The sequence below is a fragment of the Symphalangus syndactylus genome, chromosome 23, assembly GCF_028878055.3.
Source record: "Symphalangus syndactylus isolate Jambi chromosome 23, NHGRI_mSymSyn1-v2.1_pri, whole genome shotgun sequence".
NCBI classification, from domain to species: Eukaryota; Metazoa; Chordata; class Mammalia; order Primates; family Hylobatidae; genus Symphalangus; species Symphalangus syndactylus.
Genome location: NC_072445.2, coordinates 17,821,702 through 17,845,653, shown reverse-complemented (window position 1 = coordinate 17,845,653; position 23,952 = coordinate 17,821,702). Strand labels below are relative to the sequence as shown.

At 51.1% G+C, this 23,952-nt stretch overlaps 1 protein-coding gene and 2 long non-coding RNA genes across 5 annotated transcripts; 1 reads left to right on the top strand and 2 right to left on the bottom strand.

The window, feature by feature from the left end:
* Window positions 1-11,532: 11,532 nt before the first annotated feature.
* On the bottom strand, window positions 11,533-18,836 carry LOC129473088 (uncharacterized protein LINC03040-like). Its single transcript, XM_055263340.2, is given in 5 exon segments — window positions 11,533-16,616; window positions 16,619-16,764; window positions 17,330-17,404; window positions 18,314-18,440; window positions 18,756-18,836. Coding segments are annotated over 5 exon segments (873 nt in total). The 3' UTR covers window positions 11,533-16,172.
* LOC129473089 (uncharacterized) lies at window positions 16,761-22,844 on the top strand. Of its 3 annotated transcripts, none has more exons than XR_008654202.2 (5): window positions 16,761-16,873; window positions 18,341-18,414; window positions 18,741-18,865; window positions 19,943-20,364; window positions 22,067-22,832. It is a non-coding gene; the product is annotated as an uncharacterized lncRNA (long non-coding RNA). The 3 variants fall into 3 exon arrangements; XR_010119252.1 differs by having other exon boundaries at window positions 16,761-17,321; XR_010119253.1 differs by lacking the exons at window positions 16,761-16,873; window positions 18,741-18,865 and having other exon boundaries at window positions 18,012-18,414; window positions 22,067-22,844.
* LOC134735782 (uncharacterized) lies at window positions 19,785-20,483 on the bottom strand. The gene is made up of 2 exons (XR_010119258.1): window positions 19,957-20,483; window positions 19,785-19,865 (listed from the first exon to the last, which is right to left on the bottom strand). It is a non-coding gene; the product is annotated as an uncharacterized lncRNA (long non-coding RNA).
* Window positions 22,845-23,952: the final 1,108 nt, after the last annotated feature.

The window sequence follows — 23,952 nt, the reverse complement described above, 5'->3', positions numbered from 1 at the left end:
GAGTGAGTGACTGAGAGGTTGAAAGGTGGATCAGCGCTTTCGAGGATCTGGGGATACGAGACAAGGCCTACCAAGAGGAGTATTTGGTAAACCTCCTTGCTTTGGGTTGAGACCCCAAAGGGCTGTGCCTGAGGACTAAGGATAAACTGGAAGTAGACAGGCTCTTACAGCGACTGCCACTCTGCTTAGACTCAGCTCAATTCCTGAAATTGGATTAAGGCGATCCAATGTTGCTAGTGCCCTCAGGGTCCCGCAGATCCTCTCTGGAAGAAGATGTCATTCTGGTGTCAGATAATTTCTACAAACAACTTTGCATCTGCAATGTCCAGGACACACACACACACAAAAACAAAACAGAACAAAAACAACTCACAAAAAAACAAATAAAACACACACACACACACATATACACACAACAAACCAAAACCAAAACCAAAACCAAAACCAAAACCAAACACATGAGACTGGACAACGTGAACAAACATAAAAGCATATACAACAGGGGCTCTAGATGTTGGAATTATCAGATGCAGATTTTATAATTAAAAAAACAGCAATGCTTATTATGTTCAAGGAGATAAAAATACATGATGGAAATAGACATGATTTGAGAATTTTGGCAGGCAATTGAAACTTTGTTAAAAAATAAAAATTCTAGAACTGAAAATTATAATACCCAAGACTAAGGATTCAATGGATAGGTTTAAAAGTATATGAGACATTGCTGAAGAAAGAATTACTGAATTAGAAGCTAGATTAGAAAAAATATCCAGGCCAGACATAGTAGCTCACACCTGTAATCCCATCATTTTGGGAGGCCGAGGTGGGTGGATCACTTGAAGTCAGGAGTTCGAGACCAGCCTGGCCAACATGGTGAAACCCTGTCTCTGCTAAAAATATAAAAATTAGCTGGGCGTGGTGGCGCATTCTTGTGGTCCCAACTACTTGGGAGGCTGAGGCAGGAGAATCGCTTGAACCCAGGAGGCAGAGGTGGCAGTGAGTCGAGATCATGCCACTGCACTCCAGCCTGGGTGACAGAGTGAGACTCCATCTCAGAAAAAGAGAAAAAAAAATATCCAGAATGAAGCATGGAAAGGTAAAAGAATGAAAAATATAGAAGAGAGTCTAAAAGACAGAGAGAAAGCAATTAGAATGTGAAAGAGAATAGGGCAAAAACAATATATGAAGGGATAATGGCTGAGACCTTTCCAAAACTGGATTTCCAAAACCAAATCCATATACTCAGTTAAGCCCAAAGAATCTAAAGCAAGATAAATAAATGGGAACCTACACCTAAGCCTTTCAGAGTAAAACCAAAGAGTACACCTTTACTATCAGAGTAAAACTAAAACCTGATCATCAAAGATAAGGAGATCTTTAGTTTTTAAAATTTTTATTTATTTATTTATTTATTTTGAGACAGTCTCTGTCACCCAGGATGGAGTGCAGTGACATGATCTTGGCTCACTGCAACCTCCGCCTCCTGGGTTCAAGCGATTTTCCTGCTTCAGGCTCCCAAGTAGCTGAGACTACAGGCATGCGCCACCATGCCCAGCTAATTTTTGTATTTTTAGTAGAGACAGGGTTTCACCATGTTGGCCAGGATGGTCTCCATCTCTTGACCTCGTGATCTGCCCGCCTCCTGGGTTCAAGCAATTCTCCTGCCTCAGCCTCCTAATTAGCTGGGATTACAGGCATGCGCCACCATGCTCAGCTGATTTTTGTATTTTTAGTAGAGATGGGATTTCATCATGTTGGCCAGGCTGGTCTCAAACTCCTGACCTCAAGTGATCCGCCTGCCTCGGCCTTCCAAAATGCTGGGATTACAGGCGTGAGCCACAGCGCCCAGCTAAGGAGATCTTTAAAATAGTTAGATGAATAAACAGAGTACCTTCAAAGGGGCAACAATTAGTCATGCAGCTAATTTCTTAATGGAAACAATGGAAGCCAGAATATGATGGAATTCTTTAGAGCCCCATATGAGATGGAAAAGAACAAAGTATTTTTCTCAACATGGAACACTTCTGGCATATATGTGGCGATTTCTCCCTACCAACAATCAGCTCTCTAGTGGACACCAATTGAGTGTCAATACTGACACTAACTTAATTCAATACTGACACTAACTGAAGTTAATGTAGATCACACAGGTCTAAGGACAGTCCCACAAGACTGCCTCCCATTTCAGATAACAATTACAAGTGCCAGGTTGCAACGTATACTTCTGACTAGCAGGCTATAAATTGGGGGTTTCCCCTCTCCTCAGGTTCAATTAAATTTCTTGAGAGGCTCACAGAACTCAGGGTAACACTTTACTTACTATTGCCAATTCATCACAAAGAGTATTTTGAAAGATACAGATGAACAGCCAGATGGGAGAGCTACGCAAAGCGAGGTATGAGGGAAGGGGCGTAGACTCGCGTGTCCTCTCCAGGCACACCACCTTCTAGGAACCACCATGTGTTCAGCAATCTGGAGGCTCTCTGAATCCAGTCCCTTTGGGTTTTTATGATTGATCACAACATTGGCCTTTGGTGATCAACTCAACCTTCAGCCTTTCTCTCCTCTCCAGAGGTTGGGGTGGGGGTCTGAAAATTACAAGACTCTAATCACGCGGTTGGTTCCCCTGGCAACCAGCCCCATCCTGAGGCTATCCAGAAGCCCCCAGTCACCAGATATCTCATTAGCTACAAAAGATACTTATCACTTAAGAAATTCCAAAGGTTTTAGGAGCTGTGTGCCAGGAAACTGGGATGAAGACCAAATATAGTCATGAGTCTGAGAAATGCTTCATTAGGCAATTTCATCATTGTGTGAACATCATAGAGTGTACTTACAGAGATATAGATGATATTGCCTACTATTCTGGGCCATGTGTTTCTAGGCTACAAACCTTTATATCATGTTACTGTGCTGAATATTATAGGCAATCGTAACACAATGGTAAGTATTTGCATATCTTAACTGGAAAAGGTACAGTAAAAATACAACATAAAAGATAAAAAATGGTGCACCTGTAGAGGGCACTTACCACGAATGGAGCTTAAAGGACTGAAAGTTGCTCTGGGTGAGTCAGTGGGTGAATGGTGAGTAGGTGTGAAGGCCTAGGACATTACTGTATACTACCGTAGACTTTATAAACACTGTACACTTTGGCTACACTAAAATTAATTTTAAAATTTTCTTTCTTCTGTAATAAATCAACCTTAGTTTACAGTAACTTTTTAACTTTATAGCCTACTTAATTTAAAAAGTTTTTGTTTCTTTTGTATTAACATTTAGCTTAAAACAAAAACATATTTATAGCTGTGCAAAAATATCTTCTTTTAAAATACTTTCATTCTGTAACTTTTTTTCTGTGAAAATTGTTTTTAACCTTTAAAAGTTTTTTGTTAAAAATGAAGACACAAGCACACATATTAGCTTAGGCCTACACAGGGTCAAGATCAGTAATATCACTCTCTTCCACCTCCGCACCTTGTCCCACTGGAAGTTCTTCAGGGTTGATGACACGTAGAGCTGTCATCTCTTCTGATAACAATGCCTTCTTCTGGAATACCTCTGAAGGACCTGCCTGAGGCTGTTTTACAGTCAACTTTCTTTTTTAGTAAGTAGGAAGATTATACTCTAATGATTAAAAGTATAGTATAGTAAATACATAAATCAGTATCATAGTCATTTATCAAATATGTACTGTATATAATTTTAAGTGCTATACTTGTATGTGACTGGCAGCACGGTATGTTTGTTTAAACCAGCATCACTACAAAGACATAAATAACATGCTGCACTAAGACGTACGATGGCTGCGATGTCAGTAAGCAATGGGAACTTTCAGCTCCATTATAATTTGATGAGACTGCTGTTAAGCATGTTGTATGTTATTGACCATAATGTTGTTTTGTGGTGCATGACTATATACATTTCTTATCATAAATAAAAATGTTACAAGGGCTAAAATAAAATGGGCAGCCTATAATTTAATGCCCAGAAAAAAGTATTCAAGAAGGAAGGTGAAAGAAATATATTTTTAGAAAAATAAAACTGACAATTAATTACCAGCAGATCTGCATTGATAGGACACTTTTTTTGCAGAAGAAAATAATTCTAAATGGAAGAATAGAGATACAAGAAAGAATAAAGAGCAATGAAAATGGTATACATGTGGATAAATAGCAAATATATGCTACATATAAATAATAATAATAATGGTGTTTGGGAAGAGTTAAGGTTTTTAAGGTTCTTGCATTTATTTTGGGGAGAGTAAAAGAATCGATTAACATTAGGATTTGTTAAAAAGGCATGCTGTAATCTCTGGGTGGCTACTAAAAAATTATAAAAAAGTGAACAACTTCCACATTTTAAAAGGGGGATAATAAAATAATTCCAACAGAAGGCAAAGAAAGGAGAGAAAAAGGAGCATAGGTAAGTAGGACACACAGCACTTAGTATTGGTTTAAGTCCAAATAAAGAGTAATTTCATTGTATATAAAATGACTATTTTTTCCCATTAAAAGGTAAGGATTTTCAGACTTATTTTGGATAAGAATCCAAATCTGGCACAGTGGCTCATGCCTATAATCTCAGCACTTTGGGAAGCCAAGGTGAGAGGATCACTTGAGCCCTGGAGCTGGCGACCAGCCTGGGCAACATAGGGAAAACCCATCTCTACAAAAAATAAAAAAATTATCTGGGCGTGGTGATGCATGCCTGTTGTGAGCAGCGAGGATGTAGTGAGCCGTGATCGTGCCACTGCACTTCCGCCTGGGCAACAGAGTAAGACCCTGTCTCATAAAAAGAAAAAAGAATCCAAATCCAGCTACACCCTGTACATAGATGTACCTGAAATATAGAGATAAAATAAAAGTTAAAACATGTAACACTAACAAAAACACAAAGCTGGTGCAGCTATGTTAAAATCAGACTAAATAGATTTTAAAGCAAAGAGCATTGCTAGATATACAGACATTTCACAATGATATAAAGTTCAATTTTCCATGAAGATGTAATAATTGTACATTTGTATGCACCTGATAGCTTGGCCTCAAAATATCTGTGGGTTTCATATCTGTGGATTCAGCCAACTGCAAATCAAAAATATTTGAGGAAAAAACAACAAAAAATAACGATGCAAAATAAGAATAATACAAATAAAAAACAATACAGCACAATAACTATTGATATGGCATTTACATTGTATTAGGTATTATAAGTAATCTAGAGATGATCGAAAGTGTAGAGGAGGATGTGCATAGGTTATATGCAAATAGTACATTATTATATATAAGGAACTTCAGCATTCCAAGATTTTGGTATCCACAGGGGTCCTGGAACCAACCCCAATACTCAATTTGACATGCAAAGTCTTCTGTGATCTAGCCTCAGGTCACCTTTCTTTCATCCTCCATATTCCACTGCTCTCCTTTCCAAAGCCTGTGCTCATTTCTCAGCCACCTTCACTCCTCGGCTCTACTCCTTTCCCCACTATTGACTGTTTTGTCTGTTGTACCCTGTCCCACTTTCGGGAGTAACAGCTCCACAAGTCATCCTTCAAAGCTTAACTCAAATGACACCTCTACAAAGTCTTCCCAATGACTCACATTAGTCTTCATCTCTCCCATCATGCCCCAGACTTGGTGACTACTAGTGGATTTTGAGGCTAGATACCATTGAAATCACCAAGAAACAGAACTCTTGGATCCTCATTATTAGAATACCTATGAGACAAATTTGCTGGGTAATCTTGGGCCAGTCCCTTATCCTCCCTGGCTCTTAGTTTCTACAACTGTACAAGAAGTACTTTGGACTAGAAGTGGTGTTTCTCCAAGGAGAATAGGGGTGCAATGCTTCACTATGCAAACTGCCTTGTCCACTGTGGGATCTAGCATGCCCGGCCTGGGGCACCCAATGCCAGAACATCTCTAATCACTATTACAATGAAAAAGACTCCAAAACGTTTGGAGAGACCATCTCCACTAGACTGGGTGATTCCTTAGGATCTTCCAGGTGAGATACTCTTGGAATCCTCTAGTTGGCGTGTAGGGACCACTGGTGGCCCAGAAACATGCAGAGGCCTACACAGTGGGCCAATGGTGGGGAATAAGCTGGAACCAAGCTGGAGATGATGCCCAGGCCATATCCTGGCTCCTGAGGGCAGAACTAGTGTTCAGATTCCCAGCCTTCAAAGGGGCATGAACTCTCAAATGGCTCAGGCCTTCTTTTTTTTGACATGGAGTCTCGCTGTGTCGCCCAGGCTGGAGTGCAGTGGCGTGATCTCGGCTCACTGCAACCTCCACCTCCTGGGTTCAAGCAATTCTCCCGCCTCAGCCACCCGAGTAGCTGGGACTACAGGTGCCATCACTACACCTGGCTAATTTTTGTATTTTTTTAGTAGAGACGGGGTTTTGCCACGTTGGCCAGGCTGGTCTTGAACTCCTGACCTCAGGTGATCCACCCGCCTTGGCCTCCAAAATGCTGGGATTACAGGAGTGAGCCACCGCTCCCAGCCTGTCAGGCCTTCTTGTCTGGGGAGCTCCAGTCTGTCCTGAAGAACAGAATCCAGCGAGTAGGTGATGCCCCTGGTGAGGAATGGCTCACCCATAGCAGGACTCTACAGGTGGGGCTGGCTGGGGCTAGGAGGGGGTCATGGGCTATTAGTGGAGCTGGAATAGCAAGCAAGAAGAGTCAGTTGTCCTATGCAGGCAATTATAGGAGGTTGGGTGGGGTGGGTAGGGGGACAGTTGTGACTTGGGCAGATGGAGAGGGCTCAAGACTGACCACTAGGCATGCCAGCAGTGGTTACGGACAGCAGAACAGTTGTGTTGCCCTCCTGCTGGGGAGAATGCAAACACACCTGGTTGTCCAGACTGGGTGGTGAAGTAAGGGCAGAGAAAGTTCTCGTGTAAATGAGCATGATGAAGGGCAGCAAAGAGCGATGAGGCAACTGCAGAGCCGCCTCTCCTCAGAGGTGGTTTGTGGTGGGGCTCTGGGGGAAACCAGAGTGTTGCCCAATGTTAAGAGCTCAGAGTGAGTTTTCAGGAAGTTCTGGGAATCGTTGCAGTTGTTGATTCACTGAGTCATCCACTCAATAAGGATCTCCAGGGTTGGAATGAGAACACCCCAATCTTGTACACGTTCTGGGACCATAACTCATCTGGTGTGAGGTATCAGAGATTTGGTGACTGGGAAAAGAGGAACTTGGAAGTGGAAGAATTTGTCAGTGTTTATCCAACTGGGCCCAGCGGGGAGGCAGCTCTGAATCAAGATAACTGGCCTCAAGCAGATGATGGGGGTCGTGACAAAGAGAGGGAGGAGGAAGGCTAGAAAGGATTATTTCAGGTACCTTCCCACCTGATCTAATGCCTGCAACCACCCAGTGAGCCCGAGGCTATGATTTCCCCTATTTTGCAGATTAACAAACAGAGGCCCAGTTCTTGAGTTCAGAAGGGCACTTTTTCAGGCTCACCGAGCTTGAATAGCCCTGAGAATCTCCAAACTGCCTTTGCCTCAATGTCTGCAATCTGTGGGTCTCAGATGGTGACTGCCAAAGTGGAAGGCAGTTTCTGTGCCTACTGTGGATCTTTCTGACAGCAACACCTGTCCCCACAGTAGCACCACATCAGTTTTCCAGAAGTCTGGTTATATGGCTGGTCTCCCAGAATCTGCTCATCCATGGGCAAACACATAAAACTGAATTTTTAAACTTTCCACACCAGGGACCAAGTCTTGGTGACTACACAATGTCAGCTAATGTGTTTTGAGTGTGTGCTATGTGCTTGGCACTGCTTTTAGCAGTTCAGATATATGAACTCATTCATTCCTCACACCAGCCTGGGAGGGACATGCCACTGTTAGCCTCATTTTACAGGTGGAGAAACAGAAGCCTGGAGATGCTGAGTAACTTGCCCACGGTCTCACAGCTGACAAGTGGCCAAGAAGGATTCAAACACACGTGTGCTGGCTCCGGTGGCTCCAGAAGTCTGCTGAGGGGCTACCTGAAGCACATTGCCCCCTGGAGTTAAGGACAACTGGATCTGGGCTCCCGAAGCCTGCAGTCCATTTCTGGCTGCAAAACCAATTAGCTGTGTGACCTGAAGCGCATCTCTGAATCCCCATTTTCTCTCTGGTTGAATGAAAGGATTGAACTGGATGATCCTTAGCTCGGTTGGTTGCAGCTCTGACATTTCAAGAGGCTTCATCAGGCTAAAATAAGCACAAGAGCCACGCTGCGGTTGGGAAAGGGCAGCCTGGGACATGCGTGCGTGGAAGCTGGGAGGCTGTCCGTGGTGAGGAGGTGTAGAGGGCTAATTGCGAGTGCATGAGCTCAGCTGGAGGCCACCTTCTCCACTCTGTGCCCACAGCTGGCTGTGAGTCACTGACAGGTCACCAGCCACAGTGGGGCTGCTGGAGACAGGGCAGACCTTGAACATGGACAGAAGACAAGTCTGACCCGGTGCCGGGCTTGGGGGCCCAGGAGACTTGCATGCTCTTCCTAGTCCCTGTCTAGTGCTACTGCACCCTACTAGGAAGGCACTCCATCTCCATCTCCCTGAGCACAGCACCCCTTTTATGGCAGCTCTGCCAGCCCTGGCACTCTGCCACTCACCTCACATACACTGAGTACCCATGTTGTGCCAGCACTGAGAGACCGAGGCAGGTAAGAGATGATACCTGCTCTCAGGAAGCTTGCAGGCAAGGGGTCAGGGCCTGGCCATATGTCTCAGGCTTCTGAACCTGCCAGTGGGGGCTTGGAACTAGGGCACCTGCACACGTCCCAGAGCTGAGGCTGTTGAAGCACCTACCCCAGGCCTCTGCAGGATGGCCAGGTGCCAACCCCACTCCTAACCCTGAGGAGGAGGCTGCCAGACAGGCCATGACCTCAGGACAGATGTGTGCCAAAGGGTCACCCCTGGGAAAGTAACCCAAAGGGGGTTCCAGAAAGTGACCTCCTTGAGAAAGCTGAGAAGGCATGGGGAGGGGAGTCAGGCTGAGCTTCTCTCAAGACACTTCTCCTTGCCCTGCTATGAATGTCTTCCAGCATGACCTGTCTGGAGTTGCCAGAGAGATTCAAAGTGTGCTTTTCTGCCTCTGTGCGTGTGCTGCGTGCGTCTCTCACTGAGCTCTTTGAGGACAGGGCCCATGGCTCGTTGCCTACCTGGGGTCTGGCATAGCGCCAGTCTCACAGACTCACTTCTGAGACAAACGTCAGAGGTCTCCAGTCTTCTGTCCAGCATGTGAAATTCTCTGTAGTATTCAATGGTAAAGTTTCATTCATTAATTAATTCAATCACCATTCATTGGTTCCTTCATTGAAGCAACAGCACCTCTGCGAAGCGCTACTTTTGCTTCTGCTTAAACTCATTCCTGAGAAGCTCGTAGTCTTTTGGGACCATCCAATCAACGTTGTGACCATTTGACTTTTAAGATTTCTTACTGTCGCTGATTTAAAAACTGACTCCCTAAGTTCACCTTCTGCTGGCATTTCTTCTGCTCCTGGAGAACCAGTTTAACCCTCCTTTGCATGGCAGCCTTCAGAGCATTCAAGGCATGCTCAACTCTCTTCCTTTCTTCCCCCTTCCCCCTCCCCTCCACCCTCCCTCCCTTCCTACCTCCCTGCTTCCCTCCCTCCTTCCCACCTCCCTGCTTCCCTCCCTCCTTCCCATCTCCCTGCTTCCGTCCCTCCTTCCCTCCTCCCCTCCTTCCTACCTCCCTTCCTCCCTCTTCCCTTCCTCCCTTCCTCCCTCTTCCCTTCCTCCCTTCCTCCCTTCCTTTCTTCCTCCCTTCCTCCCTTCCTTCCTTCTTTTTTCTTCCTTCCCTCCTTCCTTCTTCTTTCCATGTATAGACAGTTATTGAGCTTCCAGTATGGGACAGGCACCAGGAAAACAACGGTAAAAAGCATATACAGCCCCTGACCTCACGCAGCTTACAGCCTAGTTAGGGAGGCACCACAGATCAACCAACTGGGTAGCTGCCTCTAGTAAGTGCAACCCCAAGACCAGGGCGAGGCATCAGGTAGAGCATGTAAAAGTGGGATACCAGCCACAGAAAGGGCTTTCTTTCTTGGGGTGAAACACCCCTGTGGCACTTCCTCATATGATGGGGTTTCTGAACTCCTCCCCACTCTGTCACTCTTTTTGTCACTGTCCCCTTGAGGAGGTCCCCAGGTCTGGACCCACTGCTCCAGGAGGGCCTGGCCAGCTTGGTGCCCAGGGAGCAGCCCCTCTCTGGTTGGACTCAGCCCTCCCATTAGCGCAGCCCAAGTCTGCACGCTCATTGCTCCCTGAGGGGCAAGGCTCCTCCCAGAAATGTTCACACAAATTGTTCTTACGTGTGGCCTCCCCCCAGACTGTGTTTGAGCTGTTGAGTGTCTGACCTTGAGTTTGAGTCCTTGCGCTGGCCCTGTGAATACTCATCTCTCTGGTATGGCCTATTCCCTCCACCCATCAGGGTCTGCTCCGAGTCTGGATTCTGCTGCTGGCTGTGAAGCCCAGGGATGCATTCCCTGTTAATGTGACCGGGAGGGTGTCTGCTTATCCTAGATTAGGTACCTACAAGCAGGTTCTCAGGGCATAGAGGAGTTGGGGGACTTACAGGCCTGAGCTATGGAGTGGCATCTGCCCTGGGGCTCCAGAAAGAGGTGCACAGGGCCTGAGGCCTGAGCTAAGCAAAGTGCTGCTGTTCTGTGATCTCTGCCCCAGCTCCCGTGCCCCTTCCCAGCCCATTATCAATACAGATGGGGGAGTGGGGCCAGATGCATGTGTATCTGTGTGTCTGTGTGGTGTGCACATGCCTGTGTGTAGTGTACATGTGGGTGCAGTGTGTGAACCTGTAGGAATTGCCTGATAGGCCTTGCTGTTGGCTGGCATCCACCTTTTGCCATTGGTAACCCTGTCACTTGGAGGTAACCAGGTCATCAGAGCTCTGGCTAGGGCTCCACTCCCCTGCCCTGCCTAACAGCCACACCAAGTGGCCCATCTGCCCTGCCTGCAGGGTCCTACTCACCACCCCAGCCTCCTCAGGCACCTGGCCAGGACCCCCTCCTCAGTCCTTTACTTCTGCCCACCAGTCTCACTGCTGCTGGTGTCACACCCCCTCTCCCAGCCCCCAGCCCACTCCTTGCCTCAGCCCCCACAGGAGGCCTTTTAAAGAGACACCTGGCCCTGCTACTTCTCTGTTTATAACCCTTTCATAGCATGGTCTCCCATGAAGGAAGTCCAGACCTACCCTGCCCCTCTTTCCCAGCCCCAGCCAGCCCCCCAGCCTTAGCTTGCCCCACTCCCACTCCGGCTGGGCCATCCTGCACGACTCTCACTTCCCTGCTGGAACTGCAGGGAACCAACCATGTGCTCCAGGCTCCAGGCCTTTGTGCAGGCTGTTCCTTCTGCCTCAAATTCTGGCCCCGCCAACTCACTTCAATTGTCATCCCCTCCTCATCCTTTCGGGCTCAGTTTAGACATGGGCTTCCTGACCCTTCTCGCTCTCACAGACTGTAGGCTCCAGGAGGGCAGGGTCCATATGGGATTTATTACAGCGTTTTCAGAGGTGAATACTCAATAAATTTTATTAAATGCATGAAATAATCTCTATGGATTTCTCATTTGATATCTGTGAAAACAATGCTATGTGACACACAGGGTTCTGAAGGGGGCGACGGGAAATGATGTCTATGAATTGTCTATCATGGTGCCAGACATATAATAGGTGCTCCAGAAACATAGTTCTAATTTCCCTGCCCTTTAATGTTTATGGGTAAACACATGTTTTCTGTTTAAAAAACTGAAATTCTGGAGTCCTTTTGACCCCAAAGCACGACTAGCTTCTTGCTGTCCAGGTTTCCACTCAAATGTCACCACCTCACAAAGATATTCTTGGACCACCCCATATAAAACAGCGCTCCCACCCCACCCCATCACTCTCCACTCTAATACTTGCCACACCATGACATGAGCTTTATGATTTTTTCACTTGTTGATCATCTGTCTTTCCCTGCCTAGAATGTGAGCACCATGAAGGCAGAGAACTTGGCTGATTTTTTCATTGCTGCAGCCTCAGTGCCCAGAGCTGTGCCTGGCAACATAGCTGCCGTCTAGGAGTTTCCAGGGCCAAGGCTTGAAGTCTCTAGGCACTCCCTGGGGACAAATGCCAGAGAGAGAGAGACAGAGAGAGAGAGAGAGAGAGTCTTTGTCTGAGATGGAAGGACAGAAGTCAGTGAGATACCTCTTCCCTTCCCTCATTGTACACCGAGTCCCCCGAGGTGGGGACTCAGGGAAAACTCTCACAGCAGCTCCCCAGTCATGTTCCCTGAGGGCAATCCGGAGCAATGGCCTCTCCAGGGCATGCAGATGCAGGTTGCTTGGGGTGCAGGGGAGGGGGCAGCACCTCCTTCTTGGTGACCCTGGGCATTTGGAACTGAACACGGGTCTTTCTAAGCACCCCCGACTCACAGCATCAAGGAGAGGTTGGGGCATATCTGTGGTTTCTCCCTTGAAGGGATCTGCTCTGCTGCTCCAAGCTGGGAGCCCAGGCCTAGGCCTGCCTCTTATTGGTGACTTTTTTCTTCCCTGGGCTGTACCTTCTCCTCTCTTCACTCTTGCCTTCCTGTCACCAGTGTCTGATGGGCCCTGTCCTACCTGCGTTCTCTGTTGGTATCAAATTCTCACACTTGCAGATGGAGTGTGGTGCAGCTCCCTGAGTCTCCCCTACCTATGCTGCCCGCCTTGGGCTTCCTGGGATCAGCCCCTAGCCCTCAGCCACTGCAGGGCCCTGCTGGTCCTCCCACCCTACCATTCGAGCCTCCTCTGAGGCATGTGAGGGATTCCAGAGAAGAACTCCCAGAGCCCGCCACCCAACCTGCTGCCTCCTCCCCACTGAGGAAGGACACTCTGTCTCCACTTGGCCCCCGCCACCCGTCTAAGGGGGCTCAGCATCAGACAAGCTTATCTGACATCTGGCTTGGATGGGTGGGGAGGGCAGAGGGCAGTGAGGGTTTGCCCAGGCAGTGACTTTGGACCCAAGTGTGGAAAGGAACCCCTGCTGGCTCAAGCCCCAGCCCCAGGCCCAGGGGTCCGAAATCACAGCCTCCTCCTTAGAGCTGTCAGCACCCCTGGTTCTAGAGCTCCCAGTCCTGTCAGGGTCCCACAGTGTTTGAGCAGGAAAGGATTTCAGGGTTCAGACGTTTGTGAAATGGACTCTGCAGTGCCCAGGAGCTGATCTGTGTGCACAAGTATGTGTGCATTCATGTGTCATGGACTAACCGCTGGGGCATGAAGCCCACCCCTATTGTGACCAAAGAATCCTCAACTTTTTTCCTATGTTACCACAGAGAACAGAGGTGCCACATGATTTACAATTTAAACAACAGGATTCATTGTTTGAAAAAAAGGTTTGAAAATCAGGAAAGCTAAACAAAAGTCATTTTACATATGGAGAAACTGAGGCCCATATGTGTAAATGGCTTCTCAAGGTCACAGTGGTGTCAGTGGCAGAGCTGGTACTGTACCAGGCTGCCTGGATCATAGACTGATGTTTTTGCCAAGACCGGCCGAAATGTTCCTCTCAGGAGGTGGCAGGTGGGGGCGGAGTGCCAGGAAGGCACTGTCCAAAGAAGTGGGTTAAGGTCACAGCCTCCCGGCTCCCAAGGGCCCCCCGAGAACAGTTGCATTGGAAAGGTCACCCGAATATGAACTAGAGGCTTGAGGTTCTGGAGTGGAAAGGGGCAGGGTAAGGAAGAATAGAGAAGGGGGAGGGTGGGGGACAGGGATTCGTCCTCCGGATTCCTCACACCCCCACTGGGAGCAGCGCCCCCACCCCAAGCACCTGATTTCGAAGTCTCTCCTCCACTGAAGGGAGGGGCAGAGGGAGCTCATGACTGGCATGGAGGGGACCGGCTGACCCTGAGGTAATGACTGCTGGGGTGGGGAGGCTGTGAAGCAGGGGCCTGAACTTTCTCTCTCAGGGGTCCTGTGGACACCCCTGGCTGTCAGTGGCAGAAATGGCACAGTAGGGGGCTCTGTGGCACTCACTGTGTCTCCCCCAGTGCCCAGCTGGGCACCCAGGAAATGCTATTGAATAAATGGATTGTGTCCCTCCTCCCCCAGCACCCCCACAATCACCAGCCTCCTCCCTCTCCCTCCCCCTGTCCTTTGAGTCTACAAGGACTGAGTTATTCTTAGTAGGTTTCATTCATCAAAGCGTGACAAATGGTGTCCTGGGAGGAATGCCTGGGCACCATGTGGAGCTGGAGGGTGGGGTGGGTGCAAATGTCCCATTTGAGGGGAGAAGCCATCGCGTTCAGGGAGCTCCAGATGGAGGGGGAGACACAGCCCTGTCCTCATGGGAATCTCAGTCTGATACAGAAGACACAAAGAACCTAGTCCCAGGGGAGACACAGTCCCTGTCCCCTGGGGGAGGCCCCAGTCTGAAGTGGGGAGACAGTCCTGCCCTCAGGGAGCTCCAGTCTGAGGGGAGATGCAGCCTCGTCCTCAGGAAGCCCCAGTCTGAGGGAGACACAGCCCTTTCTTCAGGGAGCCCCAGTCTGAGGGGAGACACAGCTTCATCCTCAGGGAGCCCCAGTCTGAGGGGAGACACAGCCCTGACTCGGGGAGCCCCAGTCTGAGGGGAGACACAACGCTGTCCTGAGGGAGCCCCACTTTGAGGGAGACATGGCCCCATCCTCAGGGAGTCCCAGTCTGAGGGAGACACAGCCCCATCCTCAGGGAGTCCCAGTCTGAGGGGAGACACAGCCCTGACTCAGGGAGCCCCAGTCTGAGAGGAGACACAGCTCCGTCCTCAGAGATCCCCAGTCTGAGGGGAGATGCAGCCCTGTCCTGAGGGAGCCCCAGTCTGAGGGGAGACACAGCCCTGACCCAGGGAGCCCCAGTCTGAGGGGAGCCCCAGCCCTGACTTGGGGAGCCCCAGTCTGAGAGGAGACACAGCCGTGACTCAGGGAGCCCCAGTCTGACGGGAGAGGGAGCCCCAGTCTGAGGGGAGAAGCAGCCCCATCCTCAGGGAACCATCAGTCTGAATCGGAGACACAGCCCTGCCCTGAGAGCGCTCCCTGTGATGGAAGATAATCCTCCCATATTCCCCCCTTCTCCAGCCCTTAGTGAAATCCCAGTCTGAAGGGAGAGATCCAATTTCCTGTTCTCAAGCAACCTCTAGTCTCATGGCAGAAAAATAGCTGCCATCCCTGCTGGAGAAGATAGGGTGCCACCCAAGTCACAGACTGAAACTCAAGATGACAAAAGGGAGTGCCGGAGGGGTATCCGGGAGCATGTGCAGCCACCACAGCCACTGCATGGGGCGGGGGCCTGACGATGACAGAGAAGAGGGGCCTCCCAGAGACACTTGACCGGGCACGCTTACTAAGAAACGTGCAGACCACAAAGGGGCAGCAATCATGGGAACGAAGATCCTGTCCCTGAGGAAAAGGATGAAGGCACGGGCCCAGCGGGCTGGTCTAAATCAGAGGTCCACATTCACTGGGAGGGCAGTCGGAGAACCCACATTGTCTGCAGGCTCTCACATTCAACCTAAAACCCATGTACTCATTGCAAGCCAAACAAAACCTCACTGAAGGTAAAATGTGGCCCAAGGCCATGAGTTTGCAACCCCCTGGACCTCCTGAGAAAGAATTCCTGATAGAGGAGAGCTCTGAGCCTGGTTTGGGGGAAAGAGCTGATGGCCAAGCTACCCCTTTAATTCTGGCTTTTGGGTCTGCCTTCTATCTTCAGGGCCTCTCTCACCCTACCCGACATGGGAGGCCAGAGCCACCTCACTCCTCACCAGCTCTATGACCAGCAGGCCACAGCTGGCCAGTGGGCGGGGCCTCCGTGTCTGTGGCGGGGATGTCACCTTTCTTCGCAGGAAGGTAATTTCCCCGACAGGGGAGGGATTCCGTCGTGCTGCTCATAAAGCCACTGTTAAACGACCGGGTCTGGGAGTTCTGGCTGGGCGGACTTCCCATCCCTTCTCCGTGCCTCAAGTGCCAAACGAGGGTACTGCTGCCCTGCGTGCCTTTGCCACTCCGCCCACTAAGGCTAGCTTTCCAATAGACCTCAGTGTTTCTGTCAACGAAATAGGTCCCTGGCCCCTCCCCACTCTCCCAGTCTCTTCCAGCAGAGACCTTCGAGGACTGTAGGTTTAGGGGAGTGGAGGGGCCCGCTTCGGTCTCCCTAAGTTCTGCCCCGCAATGAGGCCTCATAGCTCTCCTGGGACTGAGGAGTAGTCCCGGAGGGCGGCAGGAGTCGGCAGCCAGTGGTCCTGGGGACCGCGAGGTGGGTGGGTGGGTGGGGGGTGGCAAAGGGAGGGTTCCGGGACCGGGGAGCGGCGTCCTTGTTACGGCGCGTTGGCCCAGTGCCGAGGAGCGCCGCGGATGACAGCGGCGGTGGGTAATTAGAGCACATTAGCCGTGCCCCTGCAATCCTGTAATTTCTTCTCGCGCTCGGGATGTGTTGTAGGAGGCGAAGCGATGCCGGCTTGGCTGAGTCAGACTCTCGGAAGCCCAGGAGGGGACGCAGGGGGCGGCAGAGGCCGCGAAGAAGGGACTCCCGCCGGGGGAGGCGCACACGCAGTCCCCTAGGAGTCACCTGTCCCGGGCTCTTCGGCGCGCGCGCGCCCCGTCGGCGGCGGGAGGCGGTGGGAAGGGGGCGTGACCTGCGTCTCCTCCCGCCGCCTCCGCGCGCTCTACCGGCCCGCGAGTCCTCCGCGACATCCAGGCCAGCGTCTGCACCCAGGCACGTGTCCTGCTCCCGGTGCGCAGGTGGACTGGAAAAGAGGAAGGCAAACGCAGTGGCTAAGCGGAGACCTCCCAAATCCCACGTGTCCCCGAGAATCACAGACGGGCTACAGACCTAGGGCAGCCATAAGAAAAAACGTCAGCTACATCTCGAGGGAGTGGGGTGGAGTGGGGCCGCTTGCTCTAGTCGAGCCCTGACATCGATTCTGCGGGGGCGGGGAGGAGTCGGCGAGGGGCTGGGGCTGGGGCTGGGAGGGGAGTTTATTTATTAGCCAGATTAGCCAGCATTAATGGGGGAGCGGTGGCGGCCGGCGGCAGCAGGGACATAGCTGGCATAGCTGGCATAGCGGCGGGGCCTCCCGCGGCGCGGGGCTCCGCGGCTTCAAAGGGGCTTAAAGAGGCCCTTGGTGGCACTGCCACGGCCCCGCGGGGGAGGGCGTGGGCGCGGGCGGCGGGGGAGAAGGCGACCATTGTGCACCGAGGGATTAGGGCTCTGGCCTGGAAGGAATTTTAAACTGCCGCAAGCCGGAGCCCCAGGACTCTCCTCCTGCCCCACCCCTGCCCTCCGGAGCACGAGCACGCCGAGGTGTTTACCTGCTTTCCCATGTCTGGGGTGGGGGGGGTGTCCTCTCTCCTCCCTCAAACTGGAGTCACCTAGGGTTCCCAGATTTGGCAAATAAAAACGCAAGACGTCCAGTTAAACTGAATACTTTAAATACTATAAGTCTGTCCCAAATATTGTATGGGACAGACTTATGCTAAAATATTATTCGTTGTTTATCTGATATTCAATTTAATTGGACGTCTTGTATTTTTTTTCCTGGCAGCCCTTGAGGCACTGAAATGTCTAATCCATGTCTGGAAACAGATTGATGGTTCCCGAAAATCCAGTGGGTCTCCCCCATTTGAGAGATCCCTAAGGGCAGGGTCGTGTCTCTCCCCTTACACTGGGAGTTTCCTGAAGCCAGATGCTGAGTTTCACCCTAAAGAAGGCAGCTCTGAGAGCACTATATGTGTCCCCCATCAGACTGGGAGCTTCTTGAGGACAGGGGCTAAATTTCGCCCATGAGAGTAACGCTTCAAGGGCAGTGTCTGTGACCTGTGACACTGGGGTTTCCTGAGGCATGGTCTGTCCACTTCCTAGAGGGCAAGTCTGTCTCCTCCCTCACGTCTCACTCTCCCACCCCCACCCCACCCCGGGCTGCTGGAGGCTCGTCCTCCATTAGTGTTGCTTCCTGCCCATAGGGGGTGCTAGGGGCCCAGCGGACTGGCCTACAGATGGATGGGACCTGTTTATTGGGACTCAGGGCTTCAGTCCTTTGGGGTTGATGCACTTGAGAATAATGAGGGTGGGGTCCCCCATCCTGTGAGGCTTGCTCAGGCAGTTGAGGGGCAGGTCTACCGGGGCCAGAGGCGGTGGCCATCATGTGGGAGAAGCTCTGGGTGCTGGGTACTCACTGTTTGTTCCAGGAAGGGACAGTGTGGCCCTTGGTGCAGAACATCCTGCCCACCTCCTCTCATAACCATTGAAGCCAAGCCCCAGTCCTCCACCAGCCTTTCCAGACCCCACTGCCTAACCTTTGCTTGTGCTGTTCTTTCTGCCAGAAACACTCTGTCTTCCTGCTTTGAGGACAGCTGAAGTCTCGCCACTTCTTCTGGATGCTCTGACCATCAGTAAGGTGGGCTGCTTGTGCCTGGGGGTCTTCTGGTGAAAAGAGTCCTCCATCTACTGCCTCCTTCCTCAACAACTTTGGCCACAGGGGCCAAAGAGGGGGCTAAGGTGGGGGAGGGGAAAGGCAGGAACATTGGGGGAGCATAGGCAGAAGGGGAGCAAGAAAAGGAACCTCTTTCCCCCCAACCCATCCCCTGAAGCCCCTTCACAGGTCCCTTCATCCCCTCAGCGCCTCTGAACTCTTTCCCCTTGAAGCTGAGGGAAGCCCTGGAGAAGCGCTTTCCCACGGTCACAGCCTCAACAAACCCCTGCCCCCTTCTCCTTTGACTGCAGCCACCTCAGTCTCACCCTCCGCAGAATGCAGGCCCACTCCGTCGCTGAAGGGCCTCCTCCTTGGGCCAGGGCGCCTGCTTCTGCCAGTGGCATCATCACCCCACTCCTCAGCCGCCAGTCATCAGGTTGGCAATTAGCTACTTCCTCTCAGCTGCATGAGGCCACCAAACGTCACAGCCCCTCCCCTGGCCTGCCGCGGCGGGAGTGCTGGGGGCTGCCCCTACCCTTTGTAGTCAGTGCCAAGTCCTGGCTCAGTCCGTCTTCCCTACAACCTACTGAGTGCTAGGGTAATGAGCCTCCCATCTAGGGAGCTGAAAGCCTCGCTGCCTTCTCCCTGCTTCAAACCTCCTCCCCCATGTCACCCTATCCCATTGGGTGAGGACACTCCCGCTGCCTGGGTGGGGTGATGCCTGCTCAAGGGCACTAGCAGCCTGGGTGGGGCTTAAGACTCAGGTGTCTCTGTCCCCAGTCAGAGGCGGTTTTCACCAGCCCCTTACCTGGGGCCCAGGAGTCTGAACTGAAGATGGTGGCAGTTATTTGGGAAGGGGAGAGAAATGGGGACTCATTCTACAGACCCCCAGACATGCAGGGGGCAGGCCCTTCATGAATACCCACATGGGCTCATTCGCCTGTGTCTAGGCACACACATGGTTACAAACTAGGCAATGCATGCTCCACTGCACTGTACCCACATGTGCCCCAGGTGGGCAAGTAAGCCCACTTGCCCAGATACCCCTCATGCCCACATATCCCTCCTCCAGGTGTGTGCATGCAAACCCACTGACATACAGTATTCAAAAAGGCAGGGAGCTTACTGCCACACCAAAAACAAAACCGGGACCCTACAGAGGAATCTAGAAGCATGGGAGGGAAGGAGAGACCACCCCAACACTCACTACCCCACAGACCAGGGAATCTTCCTGGGGAAGGATGGGAGGAAGTCTGCACTTCAAGGATATGTGTGGGGTGTGCAGATGGGCCGTGGTGGGAGCAGTTGTGTTTGAGTCTGGGGTGGGGGTGGAGGATGTGGATTTCCAGAGAGAATTAAAAAATTCCAACACATATAAACAAAGGCATGTAATCTTAGGCAGATCGCTTAACTCCTTGGGGCCTCAGTGACTGCATCTGTAAAGTGGGAATAATGAGAACACTATTTAAACTTGGTTATCAAATTTATTTTATTTTTATTTATTTATTTTTAGAGACACAGTCTTACTTTGTCACCCCAGCTGGAGTGCAGTGGTGCAATCATGGCTCACTGCAGCCTCAGCCTCCTGGGCTCAAGTGATCCTCTCGCCTTAGCCTCCTAAGTAGCTAGGACTACAGATGCACCCCATCACGCCTAGCTGATTTTACAACTTTTGTAGAGATGGGGTGTTGCTGTGTTGCCCAGGCTGGTCTTGAATTCCTGGGCTCAAGCGATCCTCCTGTGTCCGGAATTGGTGGGTTCTTGGTCTCACTGACTTCAAGAATGAAGCCGCAGACCCTCGCAGTGAGTGTTACAGTTCTTAAAGGCAGCGTGTCCGGAGTTTGTTCCTTCTGATGTTCGGATGTGTTCGGAGTTTATTCCTTCTGGTGGGTTCGTAGTCTCGCTGGCTCAGGAGTGAAGCTGCAGACCTTCGAGGTGAGTGTTACAGCTCATAAAGGCAGTGTGGACCCAAAGAGTGAGCAGTAGCAAGATTTACTGCAAAGAGCGAAAGAACAAAGCCTCCACAGTGTGGAAGGGGACCCAAGCGGGTTGCCACTGCTGGCTCAGGCAGCCTGCTTTTATTCTCTTATCTGGCCCCACCCACGTCCTGCTGATTGGTAGAGCCGAGTGGTCTGTTTTGACAGGGTGCTGATTGGTGCGTTTACAATCCCTGAGCTAGACACAAAGGTTCCCCACGTCCCCACCAGATTAGCTAGATACAGAGTGTCCACACAGAGGTTCTCCAAGTCCCCACCAGAGTAGCTAGATACAGAGTGTCGATTGGTGCACTCACAAACCCTGAGCTAGACACAGGCTGCTGATTGGTGTGTTTACAAACCTTGAGCTAGACACAGGGTGCTGATTGGTGTATTTACAATCCCTGAGCTAGACATAAAGGTTCTCCACGTCCCCACCAGACTCAGGAGCCCAGCTGGCTTCACCCAGTGGATCCCACACCGGGGCTGCAGGTGGAGCTGCCTGCCAGTCCCACGCCTCGCACACTCACTCCTCAGCCCTTGGGTGGTCTATGGGACTGGGCGCCGTGGAGCAGGGGGCAGCGCTGTTTGGGTAGGCTCCGGCCGCACAGGAGCCCACGGAGCAGGGGGAGGCTCAGGCATGGCGGGCTGCAGGTCCTGAGCCCTGCCCCGCGGGAAGGCAGCTAAGGCCCGGTGAGAAATTGAGCACAGCAGCTGCTGGCCCAGGTGCTAAGCCCCTCACTGCCTGGGGCCGGTGGGGCCGGCCGGCCGCTCTGGGGTCCGCGGAGCCGACGCCCACCGGGAACTCGCGCTGGCCGGCAAGCACCGCGCGCAGCCCCAGTTCCCGCCCGCGCCTCTCCCTCCACACCTCCCCGCAAGCTGAGGGAGCCGGCTCTGGTCTTGGCCAGCCCAGAAAGGGGCTCCCACAGTGCAGCGGCAGGCTGAAGGGCTCCTCAAGTGCCACCAAAGTGGGAGCCCAGGCAGAGGAGGGGCCGAGAGTGAGCAAGGGCTGTGAGGACTGCCAGCACGCTGTCACCTCTCACTCCTGTCTCAGCCTCCCAAAATACTGGGCTTATAGGCATAAGCCACCACACCTGGCCTGATTGTGAAATTTAAGTAAGATAACCTGGCTCAGAGCAGGCCCTGAGCTGACATTACTATGGGGAGACCTTCCCAATATCCTGTCACTTGATGGTGGGCTTGCCTAAGAGAGCTGCCCTAGGGAGATGAGAAGCCCTCATTCTGGACCTTACCTGACTGCTACATGCTCCCCCCGTTTTTCTTTGATTTCTGGGGTCCAGCCCCAGCCAAGGTGCAAGATACAAGTTGAGAGGCATGGCAGGGCATAGGGATGGGTGATTGGGTGCTACTTTGGACTAGGCTGGGGGTGGGGCTAGGGAAGGGCTGGCTACCTGCCCCGCCCCTACCTGGCTGGCACGATAGGTAACTGAGTGCTGACTTTTATTCCTGGGAAGGGAGGAGTCAGGCAGTGCCTCTCTGTCCGGGCAAATGGGATGCAAGGGTCAGGAGCATGGGTGGAGGGGGCTTCTAGGAATATTCCTGAAAGAAGACCTGGGAACAGGCACTGCTGTCAGGAGCTACTGCCTGGGCCTACCAGCCTGTACCCCAGCTCAACAAACATCCTTGTCCTTGTTTCTCAGGGTCTGTATCCACCAGCTACTCTTCCAGATTCATGAGGCAAGGCCTGCCTGCTCACCTGGCTGGCCCCAAGCACCTCTTCAACCTGCTGCCACCGTCCTGCCTTGCTGCCCTTCTCAGCTTATCCAGCAGGGTCTCCAAGTCATGGAAACAGAAGCACATATACACACATGCTCATATGTACGTGCCCACAGCCACATAAGCACACCGAGAAACACCATCGCAGACATGTTCTCACAAGCACGTGTGCATAACACACTCACTACCCCTCACGCCTATACACATTAATACACACACACTCATGCACACTCAGTCTTACACAGACACACAGCCATAATCACTGTTGTTGGTTGGATTGTGCCCCCCCATCCCTGCCAAAAAGATATGTTGGAGTCCTAACCCCCAGTACCTGGGGATGTGACTGTAGTTGGAAATAGGGTGTTTGTAGATGTAATCAAATTAAGATGAGATCTTGCTGGATTAGAGTGGGCCTTAAATCCAGTGCCTGGTGTCCTTATAAGGAGAAAAAGATTTGAAAACAGAGACATGGAGACACAGAGCAGAAGGCCATGCGATGATGGAGTCAGAGATTGGAGTGATGCAGCTACAAGCCGAGAAATACCAAGGTGCTGGCAGCCCCCAGAACAAGGAGAGAGGCAAGGAACAATCTCCATCAGAGCCTCTGGAAGAAACAGACTCTGCCAACAGCTTGATTTCAGACTTTTGGCCTCCTTCACTGTACGAGAATACATTTCTGTTGTTTTAAACTACTGAGTCACCAAGTCTGTGGTACTGTGTTATGGCAGCCCCGGCAACAAATCCAATCAGACACACACACACACACACACACACACACACACACACACACACGGCTGGCTCCAGGCTCAGTGATGAGCTCAGAGGAGTTCCCCTTGGGAGCTGCTCTTTCTCTGTCTTCCTTCCTCAGTGGTTGGTCCAGTGGATCCACAAAAGCTCATGGCCCAGAGCAGGAGCTCAGTCATTTTTAATTCCTCTTCCCTGGAGTTCTTAACCATGCGTTGCCCTCAAAATCTCCTCTCAAGATTTGGGTTGCCATATTTAGGAGCACCAGAAAATGTACAGGAATGCTGTGTCTGCTTGCATCATATTAATTAAAAACTGGAAATAACCTAAATATCCCAGAATAGGTACGTAAACTGTGGCATATTCACTTAATGGAATACTACTCAGCAATACAAAAGGAAAACCCAGTGTTACTTGAGCAACATGGATGAACTTCACAGACATTGCACAGCACAAGGCAGACACAAAAGTGTGCATACGCTATGATTCCATTTACATGAGATTCAAGAACAGGCAAAGCAGATCTATGGGGATAGAAGTCAGAATAGTGGTTACCTCTGGAAGGTGGAATTGACTGGGAGGGGCTTCAGGGAACCTCCTGGGGTGCTGAAAACATTCTGTGCTTGCACCGGGTAGTGGTTATGTGGGCATTATATGAAATTCACCAAGCTGCACTCTTACGATTTGTACAATTTGATGCACAAATCTAACATCTCAATAAGAAGTAAATTTTACAAAGCACCCAAGAAGTGAATGACCAGAAACCACCAGATGAATGACCAGAAGCCACCAGACTGTTTTCTGGGGGCATTTACAGCTAGATTTTGGACCCTCTAGGCCACAGAAAGGCTTGGTCCCTGGGACAGCCGTGTGTGGTATCATGGTTCAGTGCATGTGGGAGGGAATTCCACTCTTCAGTTGTGACGGGGCTGGACACACACACACATGTATACCTCTTGGCAGCTTCCCATCCTCATTCACAGTTGCAGGTTTGAGAGGGGTATATCCGCCAGGTCCCCCGAAGCCAGTCTCTGAAGCTGTCGAGGGTCCCCCAAGTCAACAGACG